Consider the following 25,099-nt stretch of genomic DNA (forward strand, 5'->3'; position numbering starts at 1 on the left):
TGAGCAATGTTGGCTCATATAATTGCATTTCAGCTCTTTAGTGGTACCAAGTTGTCAGCTTTTCACCAAATGTGGATCTGATTGCAAAGACCCACTCAACTGATACTTTACAGCTAAGAAGAAGGGAAAACTTGTCCAAAGTTAATGGCAAAACTTTAATAGCCAGAATCAAATATGTCACAGCAAAGGTCCAGATTCTTACTCACTACACATTAAATAACTTTTATAAACCTTTTACTTATTTTCTGTAGTGCAGGGTTTATAGAAAATTAGTAAATGAAATGAGCCGCTTTCTATAAATGCATTTTACATGTACTGTATGTGGAATGAGGTCTATGGATATCATAAAGATATACACATAAACCATGTTGATCAAAAAATAGACCATGCTTGTGAATGAATTAGCTGATTTCAGTTGCTTACAACCACTACTTTCTTCTAATGACATTTGAATATAGTGATTTGAAAATAAATCCAGTATTACATAGGTCACTATATAATTTATACAGAAGAGAGGAATGCCGTGTTTTTACCTGTTGCTGAAATAGAAGGATAGGGCTCTGATAGATAAGATTTCAGTAGGCCTAGTGTTATCCTTGCCTTGCTTCCACCTCATGGTCTTCTCCTAGCCCTCCTCTAACTGTGGGACCCTGGGCATCAGGATGGCCCCCAGTATTGCAAAACTAATCAGCCCAGTTTCCCAGCCACCCCGAGAGAAGCCTAAGTCGGGGTCAGATGTGGCAACTGGCCCAGTCACCCCAGAGGTCAAGGTCAAAGGAAAGGATGTCAAATCTGCCACCCACCATCATTCTCTGCATAGAAAGATAAGCAGAACTGGCCTTGGATAAGCAGAAACTGCGTAAGAGGCTTGGATTATGTAGTGGGAAGCAGTGCTGCGAGGGAAAGGAGTAATAAAACAAAGATAGGAAGAGAATTTAAAAGAAACAAGGTATAAGTGTAAAACAAAGATGTTGTAATAAAACTCTGAAAGAGTCAGGTGAGAATCAGGAACTCTGTGTTCTTGGCTTCAAAATGCCTCAGAGGAAACGGCGCTCATGCAGTTGACAGCTGTTTCTGAAGTGTGTCCGGCCTTTAGCTTGTAAAGTCGTCCCATGTAGACCTCATTTTCCCCAAGGAGTCTGGGTCCAGCCCACCTGGCCCTTGCATTACAGACACCTCCCCCACACAAACAAGTTATTTTGTACCCTATTTGCAAGGAGAGTCTGCATCACCAGTCATCTGGGACAAGCTCCATCTCATTCCGTAGATCTGACATCTATATTGTCCTGTTCACACAAACTGTTCAACTGGTTGGTTGAGTGGTGTCATGTTTATCACCATATTTGACTTTTTTTCATCTTCAGACAGGTTGTAGTCTCCTTTTTAGGAACAGTGGTGGACACTTAAAACTGTTTCACACTATTAAGTATCTATCATTTTAGTAGCGTATGAAGACGTTGCTTTAAGTAACACAGGCTCTATCATCATGACTTACAGTAATGTGGTGATATAACTAAACCTCGTGCTATGTTATGCAGACACTCTTTCTCCACTGATGAACCCCCCCCCCCCCAAAATATTCAGTTCCAAGTGGAAGGCAGTTTAATCTGTTTTGCAATTAATTCACCTAATAAATGTTTGACAATTTGGGGACATTGAAACATAATCTATAGAAAAGTAACAAAAACTGGGGTCGTTCATGTGAAGCATATCCTTCTTAGATACGAGAAAATTTAAAGTTTCACAAAATGGGCTTCATTTTTTTATGTTTGAACTCATAAAACAACCTTTGTTTGCATCCAATGCTTCCTAAATATGTGTTAGTGTGAAGTACATGAGAAGTATCTACAACTTCATAGAGGGGTTGTAATCACCGTTGACTTTCAGATGCTCTGGTGGAGTGTCAAGGTGGGAGTGTGGGGAAGAGAAACGATTAGGAGGGTCTCAATACACCCACCAACAAGACGCCACCCTGGGCGGTTGCCCATATTGCCCATATCAGAAACCACCACTGTTTGCAATACAAAGAGATAGCAGCTGGCATGCGCAAAACTACCTGCTATTGTTCCTTATTTGTAAAAAAATAAGTAAAATTTATAAGACTGCACGTCACTGCTTGGAGGTCCTTCTATAAACAATTTATACATACTGCATTGAACTAAAAACCGTCTTCAGCCGGATAGTGTTTTTGTTAAACTTGCAATGTTTGTTGGGACTTGTTTTCCAAAAGAGAGCAATAATTCAGCCTAATAAGATCAAGCGATTCTGACTGCAGGCTCTCAGCCCTTTGGAATATAAGCCACCAAGACACAAATACAAACATGTCCTTGGTCTGCTGCCTACTTTACATGACTTGGACAACACGTGTTTCCTGTTTGGCCTGGAGAAGGGGGACACATTTTGTGTACCCAAACAGCTGAAGCCAACCCCTCGAGAGGTTAGCGAGCAGACAAGGCAGCAGCAGCTGGGGCTGGTGACGCATTGCCAACGTTATCCAGCTACGTCAAAGCCAGGGGCAACAACCACTGATCGCAGTGCTCTGCTTTCACTGGCAAGAGATTATGTTGACAGAAAAACTATCAGAGAAAATGGAAATACATGAAAAGATAAAGTGCTGTGGTTTCACAAGACTGTGACTGAAGAGAGCCTTTATAGCAACAAAACTGAAAAACTTTTGTTGCTTCCAAGCTCGGGAGCTGCAATTTTTTGGGGTCAAGTCGTTTCCATGACATGTCACATACCACATTTAGAAGAATGTTTTCTTCTGGCTAGGACATGTTTACTGTTGTGTTTGAGACTGTGTTGCAGTTTCAATATAGGCATAATTTGAAAGAATAAGAGGAAGGATAATGATACATGATTATTATTATTTTTTTTATGTTTCGTAAATAAGAATCTGAAAAGTCCTTTATGCAATTGTTTGTAGTGTTTGTGTTTGTGTGCATCTGTATGCTTGGAATCATTATCTGAGTAGAAGGTGAACTTCCAATGCTAGTTTCAAGTCTTTTGCTAGATTGCCCTGTGTATTAGACTCCATCCATGTTCACATCAACTATGTCCAGGCCCCCTTTTCCTGATGAGGAAAAGCAACCCTACACCATAATGCTGCCACCACAATGTGATTGGGTGCACTGGAATTAATTTGTGTTTAGAAGTAGAAAGGCAATTGAGTAGAACTGCAGGCCACATTTTTCACAAAAAATCCCCACTATGCCTTGCAATTTGTGATTAACGTATGATAAAATATAAATGTGTGTTTTTGACTACTAAAAAAATTGTTTTTTTTTCTTTTGCTTAGGTAATTCCATTCCCCATATCCTGTGACATACGTAACGAGTGCTCCTGTCGGGATCCAAAAGCTGCAGAGAACAGAAAACATGAGCGCAACCATTCCCTAGGGTGACCACGCTGAGCAGGGATCTTCATTCGTTGTTCCGGGACCCTTCCCCTACCACAACACATCCAGAATGGCCAACCCAACCTTCATCATCCTCATCTTGGCCCACAGTTTCCTGCACATGCTGCTAATAAAGGCATACCTCTCCATCTGTACTGCAAATGCAACCAGCTTCCATCTTCATGTGAAAGGAAGATACAGAAAGAGGACGAGACTCACGGGACTCCACTGAAAATATTGTTTCTCTGCAAAAAGGAAAGTAACTTGTGCAATACCATCCTTAATGATAAGTAGTATTAAAAAACCTGAAATAGACGTTTTCGATAACTCACCCAAAATAAACAAAAAAAGTGTAACTAAGTCTAGGTAAGCATGCCGTTTGGTGAGTTTTGTGCTGGCTTTAGTATTGGTTTTAGTTACCTCACTCTACAATCAGATGATTGAACCAAAGGTTTATCAAAACATGCAAGTTTGGGATTGTGTTAATGCTGGCTCTGTGTTTTGCAGATAAAAATGTTGACCAGAGATTTAAAGAAATCCTCATACACATTGAATCCTCAGCGCCGCCTCAAGGTGCAATCCCCTGCCTTCTTCCAGAGGTTGTTTTAATTACTTCTGCTTTTAAACTAGTCAGCTATTACTTACCTCTGTGCCCTTCTTAGTAATGTATGCTTTTTTTATGGAATGTCGGTGGATATGGGTATTATATAAAACAGCCATATTGTTTTAAGCCACATATCTGACACAAAAAAAGGCAAATTGCAATGCACAAAAACTCAAAACAGTCAGCTATAGAAAAAGAAAAACAGTCTAGGTCAATAGCTGTTTATAGAAAAAAAACTCATTTGAAAATGTAGTGTGGCGTTTGCTTCTTTGAATCCATAATAAATAGTAGGCTTAGACAGCTTTGTCTTCCTTGCTGCTTACAGCTTCTCCTAATAGCATTCATTGATTCCTGCATGTTCTTACACAACTTTGTCATTTTGTATTTAGGTAGAAACCCGTTGACAGCATCACATATGAAATGCACTAACAACTGAAGAAAATCCAGAACCTCATTTGGCACCCCTCGTCTTATGCAGCTGCCCCTGGAAATAACTCTATACCTTGATTATGACTTAAAGAATGTTGTCGGTAACCTCACTTAGGGTTTGGGGTGATTTTAGTTTCAGTCTGAACTCCTCCCTTATGGAGATAGATAAAAACCTTTGTTACCTCAAGAACCATCTGAAACTGAAAAACAAAAGCTGAAAGTAAATCCATCCCAGTCCCGTTCAGAATGTAGTTAAAGCTTATCAAAGGCTTGTGGCTTTCTTGATCTCAGTTCTGCACACCACATTCACACAAAAGTACAGGGATGAAGGGTTGGCTAGACTATATCTCGGTAACCCTAGCCCTAATACCAGCCGACGCCCCCATCTAACAAGCCAGCATTCCATGGGGAATGGAATTAACTTTCGCAGACTCTCTCCTTTCACTGGGTAGTTAGCAGAGTTATACACTAAAATGACATGTGGATGTATACGTCAACACAGCATTTCCAGCCACAGATAACCTGCTGGGTCTAGTTTCGGTCGTTTGCTCATTCTGCTTCCTCTTCAGTACAAAGTGCACTTCTAAATAGCATTTTTCTGTGTTGTGTGTTCCCATAAAGTAACTTTGTTAAACAATATAGCTGCTATGATAGAGTTCTATTTTGTTACTCCTCATTCCCGACACGTACAAACCGATCAGTTTCATGCAACATGTGGAAAGTGTTTGTCTGCTTGGCATCTTGGTCTAAACTTTGCATCGACTATTTTGCAACAATTACAGTGACAATTATCATGATTAATAATTATTTCTCTCTACCCGTGGTCTCTCTCTGACTTGTATTTGGCTGCTATGGCATTCAAGATCATTCCTGTAAACACAGTCCTACATGCCATTTCATAGCCAATGTTTGTGGAGACCTAAGAGAATATGAGGACATGCAAAGAACATGTGCAGATTTTATTTTCCATATGATATAAAAAAAAGAAAATCCAAAAATGATCGAATGACAGAATTATTAAACAATTGGTTTGATTTGCTGTTTTGCATTTCATGGAACATGCTATATTTAATCAGTGTTCGTACCGATGACCTCAATTACTGCACTTTCTAGTTAGAAAAACAATGTATATCTTTCAAAATTCTGTAGAAGCTGCTAGCAACAGAATGGTGATCTAAGAAACTGCATAGTTTTTAGCAATTTGACTCATTGTGTTGCTTTTTGCTTTTCTTCCACTCTTGTTTTATACTTGATTGTTATGCTACATTATGCAGATGACATATTGCTATGCTTCTCTGCAGCATCAAAATGGTATTTGCATTGGATGGTATTAATGAGGTAGAGTGGTAATCCCACATTGAAGCATATATTAATTTACAAATCATTTGGAACAATTAGACCGACATCGATGCTTTTTCCAAGACATGTACTATGGGTTGTTTAAAATTGAACTAGACTGCAAATGCTACGTCTTGTGTGTTGCCTTGGTGTTTGCATAACATCTTAGGTCTCAGAGGAAAAGCGGAAAAAAAATGGAGAAGATAAAAGAAAAAGGAAGAAACCCCCAACCAAAAGGACTCCTGAAAGACTTTGTAACTTTTGAAAAAAATGAAACTTTGTGAGGACACTGAAGGCTACAGGATCTTCAATGATTACATTTATAAACTTTATATGAAAACTATATATTCCTGGTAATTGTATGTATTTGAGATGTTTTGTTTGTATTCTAGATTCTGCTGCCTCACATTATAATTCCTACCAGTGGTAAGTGTCTCACCTGGAGTCACTCCACACGCAGTGCTGTGGTTCATTATCTGCTACCGAGGTCATAGAGAAGCCATTCAGTCTCAAACTATGTAAATAGGTATAAAGTTATCCTAGCATAATCAGAGGTCTTTCCTGCATAATTGTCATAATTATGTAATAAGGTTATCATATTATGTCAATATCTAGCAACCAAAACAGCTGATTGTAATTGCCACATAAGGCATCAGAATGTCACTACATCAACTTGAAAAAAAAAAAAAAAAATCTTCCTAAGATTGGAGAAGTTACCCATAAGCCATAGCTAACAAAGAAAGTCATGGGTGGGAGTATACATTTGTGCATCAGAATAGAGGACATCACCTCTCTACTGTAGTTATCACATGATCCCTTTGCTGTACCTCATGCCTGCAATGATTGCTGCTTCTATAGTTTTGGTATTTTAGTGACATTTTGATTCTCATAACAATGGTGTAAATAGTACAACTATTTATTGAGAGTGGTATACTTTTTTTAAGCTATATTTAAGTTCCATTTAAATTATTTTTTACATTGTTTCGATATGAACCAGCACATTATATGTTGTGAGTCATTTTTATCTCCATCGTCACAGTTCTATTGATTGTGATTGTTGCTGATAGGCACTGATCAGACATAAACAAGTTTGCCCCTCAACCATGAAATAACTTCTCTCAATGATCATTATGTGTAAATGGATACTGCTTTCAAATGCTATCTTTTTCTCATTTAAAGCTAGAATTGTGTTTATTTTTGTTTTTCTATAAAGAAAAATTTACAAATTAGCCACATGTACAAGGAGTGTCTAAGAGAGAACCAAATTTACAACCATTATCATTGCCTATTAAGCATAGGCATTATTATTTATTAACAATATACAGTACTTCCAGCTGAAGGCAGAAGGAAAAAGGACTAACAATTAAGGAAAAACAAACTAGAGGTGACATCCAGCAGTGAGTGTTCTTAAATGGGGCAAATGTAGAAGAAGTAAGCCAGTGAAGGAGAGAGAGGGAAAGAGAGGTATTTAAGGGTGGGCTGCTTTTCCTGGCCTATGGAGGTGTTTGTCCAGGTGTGAAAGTGTGTACTCACAGAGGCTGCCCCTGGGCAAAGAGCGGCCAGCCTGACTGGCAACATGCTAAGGCGAGTGAGTCAGAATTTCTCCAGAGACTGGCAGCCATCCCACGATGGGACTCCCTCCATCTCACTTACCTCCATATCCCCTCTAACTCGACACACAGCCTCATCTGTCACTGTCAGGTATGCCTTTGTGGGGCAGCCAGGGTCAAGCTGGCCCTGTGAAAATGAGAGGGGATGTTTGCCCAGTTTACAGAACCAATTGAAGTCAAGATGAAGGAACACATTTCTTCCCACCTACGGTCTATGCTTATCGCACCATAAGAAACTCTCTACCAGTGTTCTTGTTTGACAAGCTTTGATTCCTCCATGTTCACCACCAATATTTGCTCCTGTAGTTTAAATGAGACATTTGTTTTTCTTGTCTGCAGATGTCAAATGTTTCTGTGTAAGTTCATCATCATCATCATCAAAAAAAAAAAAAAAAGCAGAGAAGAACTGGAGTGTGTAAAGCCCTAATGTTTTTGCTCTAATCTTTAAAATGAAGGGTTATGGTGTTTCCCAAAATGTTCTTTTTTGTGCTGTAACACATTAAGTATTTCTCACATGTCTTTGGTTATAAATTGGTCCTATTATGTTTTCTTATCCTTCAGTGAATAATAAAAAAAAAATGTTGAAGTATAGTTTGTTTTTTTCCATAGAACAAAAAAAAATGTACTTGCATATTATGTGGATATCTAGTGATATTACTGTAATGTTTCATACCCAACTGCTCAACAAATATATTTTAAGATGTAAATATTGATATTATCTTATGATTGTATTCAAAAACATGTACTAACTGTTTCAGAATAGGTCTTGGATTGATTTTTATCATAAGTATAACATAAAAAAAAAAGATCCGTGAAATGTAGTGTCAAAGTATCACCTGCAATGAAAAAAAAAAAACAGTAAACAAAAAAAGTAGTGATGCTTTATCACACCACTTGCTGTCAGCATTTAGTTGTTCATAATGACCTAGTGTAAGCACTGTTGTCAGATGTATAAGCCATGAATTTATCTGTTGAGTCCGATATTATTTATTTGTTGTCAATTAAAAAAAAATAATAAAAAAAAAACAATAATCAGAACATTCATCTTTGGGTCCCAGGAGTTTGTCAAAACTGATCACTACAATAAAACCTGTACTTTTTGGGCACAAAATAAGAAAGACATCTTTCTTATTTTGAATGATTGGCACTAACAGCTTTTGTTCCTCTCCCCTTCATTATGCACAACATCAAGTCTTATTTGAAAGCCTTTATGTCAGCTAAAGATTTGCGAACTCGGTGAAGTTAGTCAATAACCTTTACAGTACTACCCTACCTGTAGGCTAAACTGTCATTAGTTCATGATTTGCAGTTTTTATGCCTCACATGTACCAGTGAGTGAAACATGTTTCTTTCTGTATTTTTGTGCTTCTACATCTGCTGTAATGTATATCTGTTGGTAGTCATGGATGCACGCTTAATGCATTGTAGGGAACGACATACCAAACTCAATTATATTCATCATGATTTCGCCAACGCCTTACTCTTTTTTTCCCCCATAACATTGAAATTAAAATTAAATGTTGCAGCTCTTCAATCATTATTTCCTTTTCATTATTATTTCCAAACTTGGGAACTCCTAAGTCATTCATTTCTGCCATGATTGCTGTGCTCTAAACCCCACACATGACAAAACACCATGACGTACACTGGTCTCCAGTTCCCAAAAGCTCAGTACTTCTGGTGCTTAAAGAGGTGCAGCTTCTAGAAGTCACTCTCTCTTGATTAATTTTATTGGACGGTAACTTTGCACTACTACTTAAGTGAAAATATGTTATTTTAATTCTAGCCTTACTTGAGTATAATGTTTGACTACTCCACCAATCTTTGTTACTTTGCAGGCTATTTTAAAGGTTTCAAAGATTAAAAAAAACTTTTATATGAAGGTAGCTAAATTAATCTTCATCTGGCATTGGTCACATTTATCCCACATTTTTTGGGGGGGGCGTAAATGAGGTGTTACAAATTCACTTTGAGGTTTTTTTTAAATTAAAAAGAAAATATGTGCGGATGTGGTTGTAAAAATAAAAACAAAAAAACCCCCAAAAACAAAACAGGAACTTGTTCAATAATGCTGCATTGATACACAAGCATGAAAATGTGAGGGTTGTTTCTGGCACATCGGTGACCTTAATGGCCTAATTTGTGAGAATGCACATCAAGCTACTGATTTTTAAAGTGCAGTTAATGTTGCATGACTGAAAAAGAAACTGGATCTGAGCTTGAAGGAATAGTTTGTTGAGCGAGGTGGAAAAAGTAAATGCTTCCCAGCAGCTCACATGCAGAGAGGCATAGCCACCTTCAGTTAATGATATAAATTAGAGTAATTTGTATGGGATGGATGTCTGTTAGTTTAGTGACTGATTTCCCTCCTTGCCATCTAAATGTAAATATTTTTCCAGCAAGATCATGTAGCAAATTGGCTCAAACTTAGGAAATTGACATTGGGCCTCATTTTACATTTGCTTACAGCTATCTTCATCTGTGCCTTATTTTGCTAATTAATTGTGATCCAATTATTGCTCTACAATTGTACAACCTTATTTCAGTAATTTGAACACCAAGGGGGCTTCTCTGTTGTGAAGCTTGAGTGAGTAAAGAGAATCAATGCATCTAGTTAAGCAAAATCAGTAGCTTTTACATTGCAGTAAATTCCTACTATTGAAAAAAAACCTAAAACGTTTAAATATCTACATGCGTTCAGCAAGCACTATGCTATGGGTGTTTATATTATATCACTTATGCATCCAATAGACTTGGACCTTTTGTATGCACTACAGCCCATTTACAGAGATCCACATAAATTTTGTGGCAATGGACTGATTGTAGTTCTCCAAGGATAATCTAGCAGCACCAACAAGAAAAAGTTTAATATCTTAAATGAGCATCAGTTGTGAATTATGACATATTTTCAAATTTTAGGAAAACTTGAGCAGCTCCTGATCTAGCTGTGACCCTGAGTATGTCACAAGAATTGCCCCAAAATAAGTCTGCCCCATCTACTGTCTAACAGCGTTAAGAAAACATCCCACTTTTCCCCCTCATCGCCAACCAAAAAGTAATGAGTATTTATTCCCTTCATGCCTATTGATTGTATGAATAGGAGCAAAGGGATCCACAAACTGTGTCTCTTTCTCTCATTCTCTCTCCCTCCATTTCCCTTGCTTTTTCTTTCTCTCCGGAGAAAAAAGACAGATCTCTCGGTCTCTTTTTCTCTGAAACAAATATTAACAAAAGCCATCTGTTATCATAGTTGCACTTTATGAATATAGTCAAAATCAAAAACTAGATAAGGTATTTTTCTTTTTTTTCTATGCCCATAATGCTAGACGTAATGCAGACTGATGAATATATCCAAACAGGCTGCCTCCTAAGTGTTTCATCTAAATACCACATCTTTCCATGCCCCCCTGTAGTGAGAACCCAGGGCAGATCCAGAAAATGCTGGAGAAACAATGCAATATATACATTTTATCCAGAGAGAACATAAGTGTCTTAGTTTCCATCCTGGATGGATGGATGTCTCATCCCAGATGGCCTCGAGAGCCAGTGTCCTGCAACTTTTACTTGTGCCTCTGTCGCAACACATCTGAATCAAATAATTAGGGGATTATATAAGGACTCTTGTTTACATACTGAGGAGTTAATTCAGCTGTTTGGTTCTGGTGTGTTGCATCAGTAGCACATCTACAAAATGCAGGAGAGTAGCCTTCAAGGACAGAAATTAGACTTTTATGCCATTCATGTAATGACGGATGGATGGCCTAAACCGAGTACACAAGATCTAGGAGTTACCCCAGATCGCTAAAAAGTGACGTGCACATTTTCTAACAATAAATGGACTTGTAAGTATAGACTCTGGATGTTGTTCTTAATAGTCTCACACTATTGTCTGCCTGGTGTTTCTATGAAGAAATCATATGCTCTATTTTAAGCGAATTGTGTTTTAGCATATACATTTACATCTAAATTTTCACACAGGACCAAGGAGATTTTGATTTTTCACTCCCTTAATATTAAACACATTATTTTAAAAACAGTGTTGTCTTTGTTATTTAAATAGTTTTGACATTGTGAAACACTTAAACATGAAAAAAAAGAAAGCTAGGAAGGAGGCAAACACTTTTTAACACCATATATGTAAAGGGATTTTTAACTATCTCGGATTTTGACATGTCAATGATTTCTATGGACTGATCCTTTGCACTATAAAGATGAAAATTCACTCACCTCAGTATGCTGCCTGCTTCAACTGAAAGAAAGTGCAGCAGATCATTCCTTGTCATCTGAGTAACTTAGAAAATGATTATCTGTCCACTTCGGGGACTGATAGATTGTGCATAGGGCAGACTGTTCAGACACTCAAAATTTAAGTGGTGGCAGCAAAAAGAAAATTCTTGTCATTATGGTTTAGAACAGGCATTTTTTACAACCTTCATTCCTTGGTGCAATAGCTAGTAAATGCATATCATGAATGACAAAGAAATGCACTTATTTTCTGTGTCTGGACCTATTTACAGACTTTAAAAGGATATTATTCTTTTTAAAGGACTGTTTAAACTAAATTGTATGAACAGTTGTGTGAATTTAAATTATAATTTTCATAATAAAGTTGATCAAAAAGATCAAAAATATAAAAAAATTAAAATCTACAGTTAAAACATAAAATAATAAATCCAAAGGGTTTGTTATAAATTGTGTTTCAATAATGAAACTATTAAATGATAAAACTGAATATTTTCCTAACTTTACAAATACATTAAAAAACCAGCAACTTATATAGGTTGCAGCAAGATGCAGCTCTTAACCTTTCAGCTGAATAAGGTTTGGTTTAAGAAGTACGATGTTGGTCGGACAAACCAACCCATTCTGCAAGCTAAGTAAAAAAATATATACTGTGAAAAACACTGAAACAACAAACCTAAATCACCTTCTACGAACAAAGTAAGCAAACATTTTACTTTCTGACAAACACACAAATGAGATCATTACAATAGGCTTGAAAGTAGTTCTGACATGATCACCACAAAAAGACTTTATAGTTTCCATTACATCAATATCCTGTTGTTACCACTGCCATCTGGTTTAACAACTGTCAATTATATTACTATTAGCCAGTTTGCAGCTGCTGTTTTTCCCTTTCTTGATTTATGACTACACTAGTGCTGTTATACCCATTTCTGTTTAGAGTATAAAGAAACATACCTAGAAAGTTGATGTTTCTAAATTGTTCTTATTCCTGTTGGTGCCACGGCCGCACCTTGTTCTTGATGCCCTAGTCTGGCAACACTATGGTTAAAATACTGCAAGAAAAATGTTTTAAGTAAACTTATGAGTTTGTCAATTGATGATTTTGAAAACCAAAAATTTCATTTGTAAGCCAGGTGTAAAAGTTAAGGAAACTTTAACCCTATTCTAGCCACAATGTTTTCTTTTGAATCGTTGACAGCTGAAGATAGGCAGCAGCACCCCTCGCATGTAAGATAATGAATGGGTGGATTCAAATTAAGTACTTCAATACTTTAGCTTTCAAACGCTGTAGTTGTTTTATTTTTGTCACATTTGTATTACAATGTTTGCCGAGAAATTGTGGAATATATATTCTGATGGGAGTTTCTTGAATTTAAAACTACCTATCCAGTATTTTTCATGTGCTGTTTTTCAAGTCACATTAATGCAAACACAAGAACTGCAGAGGCGAAAGACCAGCACATTCAATATTATGTCATTATTAATATATTGTTGTTTTTTTCATATACTGTAATTTTACCATTTAAAAATGTGAGAATAAAGAGAATAACAAATTGTGTAAACTTAAATCGTGAGATATTTTATCATAAAAGAATATTTTGGAAATTAGATGAAACATAACGCACAAATAGACATGTGTAGACATATATATCGTTGACAGCAAATTGACATACATATATATTTAAAATGAAGGCTTAAATAAACTGGAAGAACTAAAAGGCAGAATGTATCGTTTCCTGATGAAAATATTTTTTTTAACCTCTTATGATAATCGCATTGGCTTGTACAACAACCACTCAGTTATGACCAACGTTTTAAAGAAAAATGCTTTATCATTCTATTGCAGTGAAATAACAAAAGTCTGATTTTACTATACATGTTTAATACTCCACATTCTTCAGAAAAAAGACAGAGCCACACGATGACACAGTTATATTTAAATATGTACAATTGAAAATGTACAATATAATAGTTATCACAATTCCTACAATTAAATAAGGATTTTGTAAAATGTGCTGCTCACATTAAAAGAATATGCATGGCTTTAAAGATATGTCATTGGACTAAAGAAAAATATGCAACCAATATCAATTATACAACCACTGACTCTATGCAACCTTCAAGCACAAGACCATTCAAACTTCCTGGGATACTTAAATTTATGTTTATTTCTTGAGGAATATCTCAACCTAATTTCCAAAAATTAGCTTAGGGTCACTCATTACATTTTGGAAAAAATGACCACGGTGCTTTATTGCACTTCTGTTAAATGTCGTCGCCTTGCTGTCAAGATTTCACTCCAATCATAAAAGTATTGAGCCATGAAAGTTTTTCCCCTTTTTGCTATTTCACAGCCTTGCAGTTTTGGTCATTTCTTTACATGTACAAAGTGGTAGCAGGGCAGAATAAGTGTACCTTTTCCACTGGCATCTACTCAGTATATCAATCTACATCACTGAGGTTCCAAACAGGCCAGGTCGGGTTGAAAAAAACAAAAAACAAAAAGTAACATCAGAAGACTGTTGTTCACTGACTGGCATGCGGGTGGAGTCACTGGTTGCTTAACATGATTGCGTCTCACACTCTCTTGTACTTTACCACAGTGCTTTGTCTCACCACCCACAGCTGTTTCAAACTCTCTTCTATTTTTCTTTTTAATGACAGACAAAAAGCCACAGACTGATCCGAATGTTCGGCATAACTTCCATGTTTTCATTGTTGCATTGTGTTTTTTACATACAGACCACATTACAATACTTTCAGATTTTGGGACTACCCACTATATGATAACCCCACCCACTAGAGGTGCTGGTCGAAAGGGGCAATATTCTCGACATGGAGGCATGAAGTAGATTGACTCCAAGCAATTGCACTGGTATGTCCCTGTTTTGGGAACATTTTTAAACAGAAAAACAAACAAAAAAGAAAACCAGTTCAACCATTACTTTATTCTTGTGGTGATGCTGTAAGACCTATGTAGCGAAAGTTAATCTAGCTAACTCTTAATCTTAGTAAGGTAAAGCATCAGGCTTTAGAGGGAACTCTAAAGAGAAGAGATAAAATTCCAAGGGAAAAGAAGGAGAGAACTTTATGACTTGATTTTATCCTTTAGGATGACAAGCCCATTGCAATCATGGAAAAAAAAAATATTTTTTTCATCCTTTAAAGCTGCTAAAGCCATGGTACATCCTTACTTCTAGACACCAGACAGCTGATGCAGCAGTACTGTAAAAGTTTCCTGATACCTTCAGGGTAGTTATCTCATGTCCCTGCTCTCAGATTTGCTACAGATACTTGGAGTTCGGAAGTGTGTCCGAGGTCACTGCCGAGCTTCATGGCACACCAGATAGATTCCACATGGATCAATAAAGGGGTGCGATTCATTTTGTGGATGTCATACTGAAGAGCATATATAAGCAAGCGATCGCGGAGATGCGAAGCAGGTGGGTGTCCACGGTAAGTTTTAACACAACAAGATTTTAAAAGGCGACAGACGATTTGAAGCACAGGACATTTTGCGCGCAAGCTTTAGTTTGTCGCCTTGGTTAGGACTCCCCTTAGAGGCACAGCATTGAGGGAGCGGTGGCTACCAGAAAGAGGATAGTTGGTTATTACAAGCACTTCAAACTTCTTAGGCTTTAATTACGTTATACATGTTTAATAGATTTGTTGTATTAATATGCAGAAAACAAATGTGTGTATTTAAATGTCACTGCATGGTGTATGAGTACTTACCTAATTTTTGTGACTATCAGTACCAAAAAATCTTGATAAGGATGTCCCTTTTCCTTTAAAACATGCTTTAATAAAAGCACCATCTACGAAATGGGGTTTGTTATTAAGAACAGTAAAGATGAAAGTGAAAAATGACAAAACTATGTATGTAGCTTAGCTTGGAAATTAAAGCTTAAGAACAATTCAAGAGTGCCTTGTTTATATTCTACTGATAAACCATCTTTGCATAATGTCGCCGGTCTTCAGGATTTTCAACTGTAACCCTATAACAGCTGTTAAAGTTTAATATCGTCAACTCATAACTCACCTAATGATTTTAAAACCTTGATGAAAATAGTTTTTTCTTAACTAATTGGAAATTCAAAAATAAATGATTTTTACATAACTTTCACATAATTCCACTTCTCTTTTTTAATGAAAGTAGCAAAGGCAAATAAGTTACAGAATCATTATATCCTTTTTCTTTTGTAGAATCCAAGGTAAGCACCAAAAACAAACCATATCATTACATTCATGGTATTGAAGCCAACCACTTTTTTTGTTTGTCTTTCTTTTTTATGCTTTTGATTGACTTGTCAGTTTTACAGACTTGTACTACATTTCCTTACTAATGTGCACAACCACTGGGATTCTGTAGCTGAAAAGCTTGTCCACTCCAGCAACTCTTCCATATCTTCTGATAAAAGGATGCCACACAAAAATACGTCTTTGTGTGGCTTTAACAAGATGTTTTGTGATTTCTGAGGATTCTGCGAAGGCTCTCCTGGTTTTTTTTAAAATGCGCCAGTCACATGAGAGACACTTGCTGCAGAGCGTACCAATGAGGTTCAACAATCAATGATGTCATTTTGCAGAAAAAGACGATGTGTGCTCATCTCTCCATTTGTCTCTCACCGGAGTTTGGTGTTACTGTAAGTGTTGCGCTGTAAGGAAATGAGCTTTTCCATGCACAGAGCACGTCTTTCATGTAAGGAGCCATGCCACATGCTGGGAAGTCCACCCTCTTCGCTTCTACAGTAGATATAAGCCATTGTGTCTGTGCGACTTTGGATGTGGGTACTGCGAAGGAGGGATCGGCAGTAGAGGCTGATCGTTTCCACCCTACGAAGTATCAGGTTTGCTTTCCTACAAAAACATTAGGAAAAAATAGAAGCAGAAAAATAATCTTTGAAGAACAATTGTTCAATGTTCATGATACACAGATACAACTGAACAATGTATATAGTTAGAAAGAGAACAAAAAAGAAAGAGAAAAAGTAGCAAAGTCTAACTCAAATAGGCACAAAAAAATTAAGACTTACAGTTATTGTGTATGTTCTTATTACTTGATTTGTTTGTTTGTTATTAATATGTTGCTCTCTAGTCCCATGCTCTCCTGAATTTAGTTCTGTGATAATGGGCTGGTAGATCTTCACTCCATGATACATTTATTTTTTTTAAGATAAACCTCAAGAGCTAAAAACAAAAATTGTTCCTTTATGGTAACTGCAGGGCTCAGAACTGAAGCAGTAAAATTAACTTTGGTTGTTTAAATAAAATTATATTACCAGATTGTTAAATATTTTGGGTTAATCTCTGCTAAAACTCACACACACTGCCATAGTACTTTTTTCTATAATCGTAAAGCCAGGCCAGAACATAAATACATTTCCAGATCTTCATAATTCAATTAATATTTATCTTTTACCATTTTGCCATGTCTATCCAGTTATTGTTGTTTGAAGTCAAATTTAATGATTGTCTCAGGTCCAGCCAACAATAACATAATTATTTATTCAAATAAATTCATACATTGTTACAAATATTTATGATTAACACTCAAATGACAAGTCGGCGTAAACATAAATGAGTGGTTTCACCTCTAAAGAATAAAACAATGGAGTACCAGAATCTGGTACTCCATTTTGATTTTGATCAAGAATACTAGTATAATTTACAGAAGACTAATATCCCGCCTTCTGTCATTCTGGATCGACAGCCAGTTTGGCTCAAAACCTGAACTTTAATGCACAATTGCTCTGTGTAAAACAACAAAGAATGTATCTGGGTCACAGTTCAGGAGCTCAGAGATTAGCAGAATGAAATACATTCAAAACCACTAGACACAAATGATGTGCCTTCTTGTAGGCTTTTTAAGCTCATATGGATATCAAAAAGCACTAGACACACAAGGGAAAGGCCAAAAATACAATTATTTTGAAAAGCTGCGTCTGCTGAACATCAACATCTGTCTTCAGTTAAGCAAGCAGTACAGACATCCTTTTCACTTATTTGAAATGTGTGCGTGTGTGTGGGGGGCATTTTTCATTTCCCTTGAATTCTTATGTCTGAAGTAACAGAATTCCAAGCTCATTATCAAGGGAAGTCTGGAATTACAAGCCCTACAGATGGAATATATGCATTTGTTGGTGATAAGAAAGAAAATTACTATTAAATTAGGACTAAAAACTGAAGAAAGGATGTTTCTGTTACTCATCTTGCTTGAGGGCAATCTCATTTCTGGCTAAAACATATGTGAAATTAGGATTAACGACGAGGAAGCAAAAGGTGTTTGTGAAAAATACAGCAAAGAAATACTGTTACCATGTATAAGAGCATGTGCAAATCACTAAATGGGCAGTAAGTTGGAACAATGGTGGACATATGTGGGGGGGCTCCTGGGATTCCTGCAGGAGTGCTGACGGTGCTTACGTTCTTCTTGGCCATTCTTTTACCTTTTAAAATGCACCACCAAAGGAGCCTTCTTGTAAATTACTGCAAGGAGGCTAAACCCTGCCAACTTAAGGCAGTAAATAATCCACAGTCACTCACCCAAAAGCAACCCCCTATCCCAACCCCCATTTCCCCCAATTCCAACCTCTTTGCCCACACACATACAAAATGCATACCATTCAACAAGTCCACATTCTAGGTCCCAATGGCCAACTTGTGTCTCCCACCCCCGTCACCAATCAGAGAGAAGCATAAACTTCCTACAGACCAAAGTTATTCCTCAATTATTATATTATTTATAGCTGGAAAAGAGCGCTTCCAGGCAGTGGGGGTGGACAAACCAAAACATTGGGCTGTAACCTAAGATTTTGTATTGCTATCATGAGTCCTGGAGCAACTCCTTTCTCAGACTCGCATGCATAAATGTTTTTGTTTTAAACATTTTTCCCCCCTCTAAACTCATTGTTTATACTTCATTCCACAAAGTTTTTTTTTCAGTCACTGAGCCTCTTTTTGTTCTCATGGTGTCGTAACATTTCACTGTCTGTTCAAACGACCAATGAGGGTGTCCGTGTCAAGAAGGTCACAGGTGAAGGGACGTCAGGGTGGTACGTTATGGTTATAAATTAACTATTTTATAGGAAAGAAGAGAAAATCGACGTGGAAGTCAAGTTAGTGTTAGTCGAGTATCGCATTTACTGTTTGGCTTGGCTGTCAAATGCTGTTTTGGTATTGCCATGGTGATGTGTGGAGTGACTGCAGCCCTAGATTTTTAATGGGTGACCTGGCTCGCTCCCCTTTCCGGAGAAGCAATGCTGGAATTATGCTTTTGTTTTTTTTCTCTTTCCTTTTGTTTTGGGATTTTATAGGGAGGGTAGAATGGGTGAATGATCTGGATCCGACAGCTGGTTCAGGAGGCAGCGCCTCTTATGTAAGAAGCCTCAGAGTAATGGTAACTGACAAAAAGCACAATTTCATCAGATATGACGAGAAGATGACCTAAGTACCAGCAGAGTGTGGGAAAACAAGTTTATTTGTTTACTTCTGAACAGGATACAAACTGTTCCCCATCAACTCTTTAGGTAGCTCTAGAAGAATTTCAAAAAGCAAAAGTTTTTAGAGCTCACTGTCTTCTCACCTGGGGCCCAGCTCATCCTCACTGCGCCACACAAAGTCCCCAAACTTCTCATAGTGGGAATTGTAGTGGTGCTGGACTCTATAAAGCAGCGGAGGGGCAATCTCCATCAGCATATTGTAGGCCATCTGCTGTTCTTTTCCACTGGTGTAGCCATTGTATAAGTTGTACACCCTGTCGGCTATTTCTGTTACGGCAGAAAAGAGTTAGAGAGGTACAAAGGAATAAGAACAGTGAATAATCAATTTATAGGTAGTATTAAGGTGATGGTTGTCAGCTAACAACCAGTCAACATTTGCTATATTTGAAGTATTTTTGCTGTTAAACTTTTTGTAACACTTTTCAACTGTGGAAAAAAAAATTCTACCCTTTTAAGTCAGTAAAGAAAAAACTAAATTACTACCAAGAAACGTTAACTGCATGCATGTCTTAAAAGTCCTGCTCAAACCTGCAACACATTCAATAATTTTGAGGATTTCAACTCAAAATTGAAATTGAGTTGGATTACTTGATGTCATTGCTGTTATTAACTTCTCTCACGGATGACAACTTATGGTTATTAGACTGCATCATTTGTAAGGGTTTTAATTTGAGGACAGACATGTTACCTGAAAAGCATATGGATTTTAATTTTTTTTTGAGAAGTCTACAACGGACAGACTGTACCCAGCCTTGGTGTGGGTAGCCATCAGTTCATGCTTGTGCAGCTCAATGAAAGCTGCCTCATTTACAGAGAGAAACCTTATTGCCTTTGCCATGCGTCTTGCGAGTGTGAATTCCTGACAGAAAATATCACAAAATCCAGTTTTAGACACAGATTGTGATCTCAAACCTTTAATGAGCTCATATTTAAATGCAGTTTTTAATAACCTATTTGCTCTATTTGTTTTATGGCATAATTCTGCTTTGCACTTCTCTACGCATGACAAAGCTCTTCTTACAACCTGGTTATGATCCATCAGCATGAAACAGAAATGCTCAAAAGTTCTTCCACATGCAGAACAGAAGTGAACATTGCACATTCTGGATGGAGTATAAAGTAGGAGGAACATCATGAGAACAACTGGGATGTTCAGGTAAAAAGTTATTTGGGAAGGAAGTTACTGAAGAACATTGAAAATGAATGCTCAAACAAATGTGAAAGCTTTCATCTTCAAAAGCCAAGCAGCAAAGATACCTTCTGCACGACTGTCATCCACCACTGGGCAAGATGTGCGTACAGAGACAAAGCTCGACTCTGTGTGACTGCCTCGATTATCCACTGCAGCGAGGGTAAACCTTTAAAAAAAGAAAAAAAGACAAAACAAAATGCATTATTTGCTCATAAAATTCCACTACCTAACAATTTAATCTCCATCATCTGGGGCTATTTGCCATTTGTGTTTACTCATAAACACATATGATTTTAATGCAACTAAGTAAGATACTTAGTCAAATAGTTAATAAAAACAAACTCATAAAAATAAAAGTTCAGATTTGATAAAGTTTATTGCTTCATTAAAATTAACTGAAACTCACTGTGATAATTTTAATCTTTAATCTGCAACACCAAAAAGTGATCCTCCTGTTGTCTCCACCTCACAGTAACTTATTCATCCATCAAAAATAAAGGTTGCAACAATAGACCCTGCTAACTGGCTAAATCCCTTAACTGATCACCTCAGACGATAGTTAATTCACTTGTTTACAATTACAAGTACAATTGAAATTCTTTGTGAGTGTACGTCATTTATATTGACTGACAAAAGCCAAAGACAAACCAAAATCTTTAACAAGAAAAATATTTTTCTTCAGAGCACTACAACAGATACAGTACCGCTGCAGCATTTAATTGGAAAAATAGATTGGAAAAAGGTTTTTTGACTACCATATTCCATTTTGTGGTGACATAATTATTGCACTATTGTGGTAAAGCTTGTTCTGTTAGTAAAGATTTACTGGAAATAGAGAGAATGAGAGAGACCGAGCGAGCGAGGGGAGGGGGTGGTCGGTTGGCGGGGGGTAGAAAAATCATGTTTTGGTCCACATTAACTGTTTTTCCTACTGCAGGGAAAGTTTAGAAAAAGTGAATTAAGTCTTGAGAAATATTTATAACTGGTTAAGAAAAACTGTAAGCTTTCAGCAATATTTCCACAGAGCAACCACTGTAAAAACAGCAGAAGGACACAAAGGAAACCACAAAACAAAGTGAGACAAAATGAGCAACTCACATGGCATTCCTCTCCTAAAAACTGCTCTGAAATGCACAAAAAAAAAAGTAAGATATTATTGTTTATGCAAAAGTCACTGCCAAAAACGCCCATTCTCATTTTGATGTCTCTTGCAATCTGTTCCAATGCTATCAAGTGATTGTTTTGCTTGTAACATGACCTGTTTGGGCATTGCTTGCATAGTTTGTCTGGTCTTGTTATTCAGCAGGGTGGATGTGGTATTCCCCAAGAACCTCAAGAAAGACGTGCAGACCTCGCTGGCTCCTCTGCCTGGCAAAACAATGCCAGCATGTTACAGCCACGCTGTTTAAATTATACAGCCACATAACGTGCAGATGGATACACCGAGGTGGGAGAAACGAGCAAAGCAGAACGATGACATGACAGAGATTTTATTAAAAGAGTTTTGGGTTATGCTCGATCACTTGAGGAGTTGTATGTATAGGCTTGCTGCCTCCTTTCAAATCCCCCAAAACGGTTTTGCTATGGTTTGTAAAAAGTGAATTAAGCTTCTCAGGAAAACAACGTGGAAAAGATTGTGTGGAAGATTTTAATTTTTTTTTCTACTCAAACCCAGAATGCAATGTTTTGATTTTGGTCCTGAAATTCAGCTAGGTGACTTTTTTTATTATTATGTGTCTTATTTGTGCAACGTAAAATAAGCTGTCAAAATGGGTAGGATGAACATAGGATACTAATTTATAAACAGGCACTCTATTATTATGAAGATAGCCTGGGAGAAGAACAGATACAGCCACAGTCTGGCCTATCATGATGATGTAAAATCAAGAAAAGAGCTGAAAAGATCTATGACCACTATGATGACCATTCACCCACAGAGAGATACACTTTCCTTTGTCGGCGCTGTAGCTCGTCTCTATCATTTTTCTTGCTTCATTGTCTCGTTCTTAAGCCTCCATGGGAAATCATTGATTTTGTCAATTAGCTACTGAGTAAAGTAACATTACAAAAAGCAAACGTTTTTGTGTTAATTGGCAATACTACCAGTAAAGAGATAGCTAAACAAGAATCGCAAAGTCAGAGTGATCAGAAACATGAGACAAAGGGAATGGGAAAATGTGAAGCGGTAGTCTGGGAAGATCAATTAGAGCAGTATCTCCGGCATGCCAAGAGAAGCCAAGATGGTTGGGGATGCCTTTTCCATTACATCAGCATTTGGACACACATCAGTCGAGGCTGTCTGCAAATCAATCAAAGCAGAGGGCTGTTTCTCCTTGCCAAAAGAATTTGTGTCAGCTTACAGTATATCTCATGACTCCGAAATCATCCAGTCTGAGTGGCATCGGACTGTCATCATTGCTCTAAATAAGACTGCTTTGCCTCTCACTGAAAATTAGAAAAGATGGTCCGGCTCTGAATGAGCTCAGCTGTGCATCAGCAAGGCTCAGCAGGATAAAAGTAATAATGACCACACTCCATTAAAAGTCATTGACTGAAATAACCAAGACTCCTGGAAATTGAGTTTTGGGAAAATCCACTAAACTGTCATTGCAGTGATAGTTTTGAATTACAGATGGCAGTCACAGTGACTATCCCTTTTGGCACACAAGGATTGGAATGTGTCATCATAAGAAATTTTAAGTAAATTACCTTTAAGTAATACAGTGAAAAATCAATAAACTAATAAGGACATTAATGCTTCCGGTCTTGTTGGTCAGAGAGACATGCAGTTGCATGAAACTAATCAATAGCTACAAAAATTAAAATTAAAATTAAAATTAAAATTAAAATTCATATTACCGGTGGATTCATATGACCAATTCTCGTTCCATACCCTCTGGAACATGCTCAGTTAAGCTAATTTGAAGAAATCTTAACATTTTTTGTTGCTGACTATTATCAACCACTTTTACATTTTCCCATTGATCTCACGTGATGTCACCCCTCTTGCGTTCCTTCTCTTAGGTTTTCTCCTGAGCTATGTTTTCTCTAGTTTTGAAATCAGTTCTCATTGACGTAGTCATGTGTTTTATGCAGAAATGCTCTCAGACAGCAATGTTGCCATTTCACTTCAACTAGTCCACTTCCACTCCCTGTTTTTGTATCCACAGGCAACATGAATGCTTTTGAGGAACGTTTATCAAACGCGCTGAGAAATTACTTACCTGTGTACAATTCGTCACAAAATACCTACAAAGATTTTCAAGTGGCTTAAAACTCCTGGAAAGAAATTGCAAAGTTGTTGTCCATGGAAGAGACAATACTGAAGCAGGAGATGTGTCCTCAATTTTCCAGAGACATAGTGTCATTTTATAGCCCAATCAAGTAGCCATGGTACCTTCAGGTGTTATAGAAGTGCTGTATAAAAGTAACTTTTTAGCTAGATTCAGGAGCTTGTTTTGAGTAAACAATTCCTTAATGCTGATGAAAAAGATTATGTCACTAATAACATGGGAAAATGTCTTGCTATAAATGAAGTCATCTGCTAGCAGAATTACTACTTTTTAACAAATATTAAAGAATTCTTGACTTAAAATAAGCTCATATAGCTTGCTGAATAGTAACTTGTAAGTTTGTTTTGTCTTATAAATTAGTAAACACTTGGTGAAACTGCGTGTTTGTATAGCTCAGCTACATCTCAGTGCAATTCCCCCACATATGTTGTTAAAGGCTTTAAAGAGACGGAGGCCCAATTTCAAGGCACTAAATTGCAAAGTCAAATTTCTTTTACTTGTCTAGTTTTGTCTTATTTCATGTGAATTTCCACTAGAAACTAGACAAAGATACTCTGCAAGACTTTGTGTTTTTCTAGTGTGGCTGCCATGGGAGAGTCAAGGATTTCTCCCACATGCATGGACGAACTAAAACTACACACCAGAAATGTTTTTAATGAGGGAATTACATTATAACATGATGCAGTCGTGTTATAATACCAAAAGAAAGTAAATGTTTAGCAAGAGTAAATTTGGCCTTGATGGTATTTAATGCTTACCAAAACATTTTGATCTTTTTTTCTCTGTTAGTTAAACTGATGAGGAGAAACACAAGACTGGTATTACCGTATGAACTATTGAAGTATTAAAACTAGTAGCACAGCATGTACACTCATAAAAAAGCAGCACGATAATAACAAAGAAAACGTGTTTTATCCACGTGCTGCTCATAACACATGACTGGCTTAGGTGGTCAGATGATAACACTAAAGAATATTATTTTATTGTTCCTGTTTTGTTTTGCTCACAGAAAACTTTAGGGTCACAGCAGCCTGCAATAATGAAACAATGTATGGTGCATACAAGCTCAGGTTTTATCAGGCTTTTGATTAAAACGGAAACGTTTTATTTGAAGGGGTGTGCATAAGACTGACATGACACTGTCATAAACATGACATAACACCTGTCATGAACATGAATAAGTCTTTATGAATGTTTATGACAGTTGTCATGAAGTGTCATTCGGTAAATAATGACACTTTTAATGCAAAGTTGCTCTAAAAGTTGCATTGAAAGTTCATTAAAAATGCCAACTTTGCACGATTTTGTAAATTTTGATTATTTAATGCGCACTAGCTGGAGATAGGCACCAGCACCCCTCCTGACCCCACTGAGGGACAAGGGTGTAAGAAGATGGATGGATGGATGGATGGATGGATGGATGGATGGATGGATGGATGGATGGATGGATGGATGGATGGATGGATGGATGGATGGATGGATGGAT

General features: G+C 37.1%; 2 protein-coding genes across 5 annotated transcripts in view; one reads left to right on the top strand and one right to left on the bottom strand.

The window, feature by feature from the left end:
- pappaa (pregnancy-associated plasma protein A, pappalysin 1a) overlaps window positions 1–8,234 on the top strand; it is a 98,727-nt gene extending 90,493 nt beyond the window's left edge. For both annotated transcript variants that reach the window (XM_008424380.2, XM_008424379.2), the window contains one exon: window positions 3,299–8,234. In XM_008424380.2, the coding sequence (XP_008422602.1) occupies window positions 3,299–3,403 (105 nt within the window). In that variant the 3' untranslated portion in view covers window positions 3,404–8,234. The remainder of the gene's footprint in view (window positions 1–3,298) is intronic.
- Window positions 8,235–15,754: 7,520 nt separating this feature from the next.
- The window catches only part of astn2 (astrotactin 2), a 270,497-nt gene continuing 261,152 nt past the window's right edge, over window positions 15,755–25,099 (bottom strand). For all 3 annotated transcript variants that reach the window (XM_008424385.2, XM_008424384.2, XM_008424386.2), the window contains 3 exons: window positions 20,386–20,486; window positions 19,212–19,395; window positions 15,755–16,486 (listed from right to left, as the gene is read on the bottom strand). In XM_008424385.2, coding sequence (XP_008422607.1) covers window positions 16,252–16,486; window positions 19,212–19,395; window positions 20,386–20,486 — 520 coding nt within the window. In that variant the 3' untranslated portion in view covers window positions 15,755–16,251. The remainder of the gene's footprint in view (window positions 16,487–19,211; window positions 19,396–20,385; window positions 20,487–25,099) is intronic.

The sequence above is a fragment of the Poecilia reticulata genome, linkage group LG12 (genome assembly GCF_000633615.1).
Source record: "Poecilia reticulata strain Guanapo linkage group LG12, Guppy_female_1.0+MT, whole genome shotgun sequence".
Lineage (NCBI taxonomy): Eukaryota > Metazoa > Chordata > Actinopteri > Cyprinodontiformes > Poeciliidae > Poecilia > Poecilia reticulata.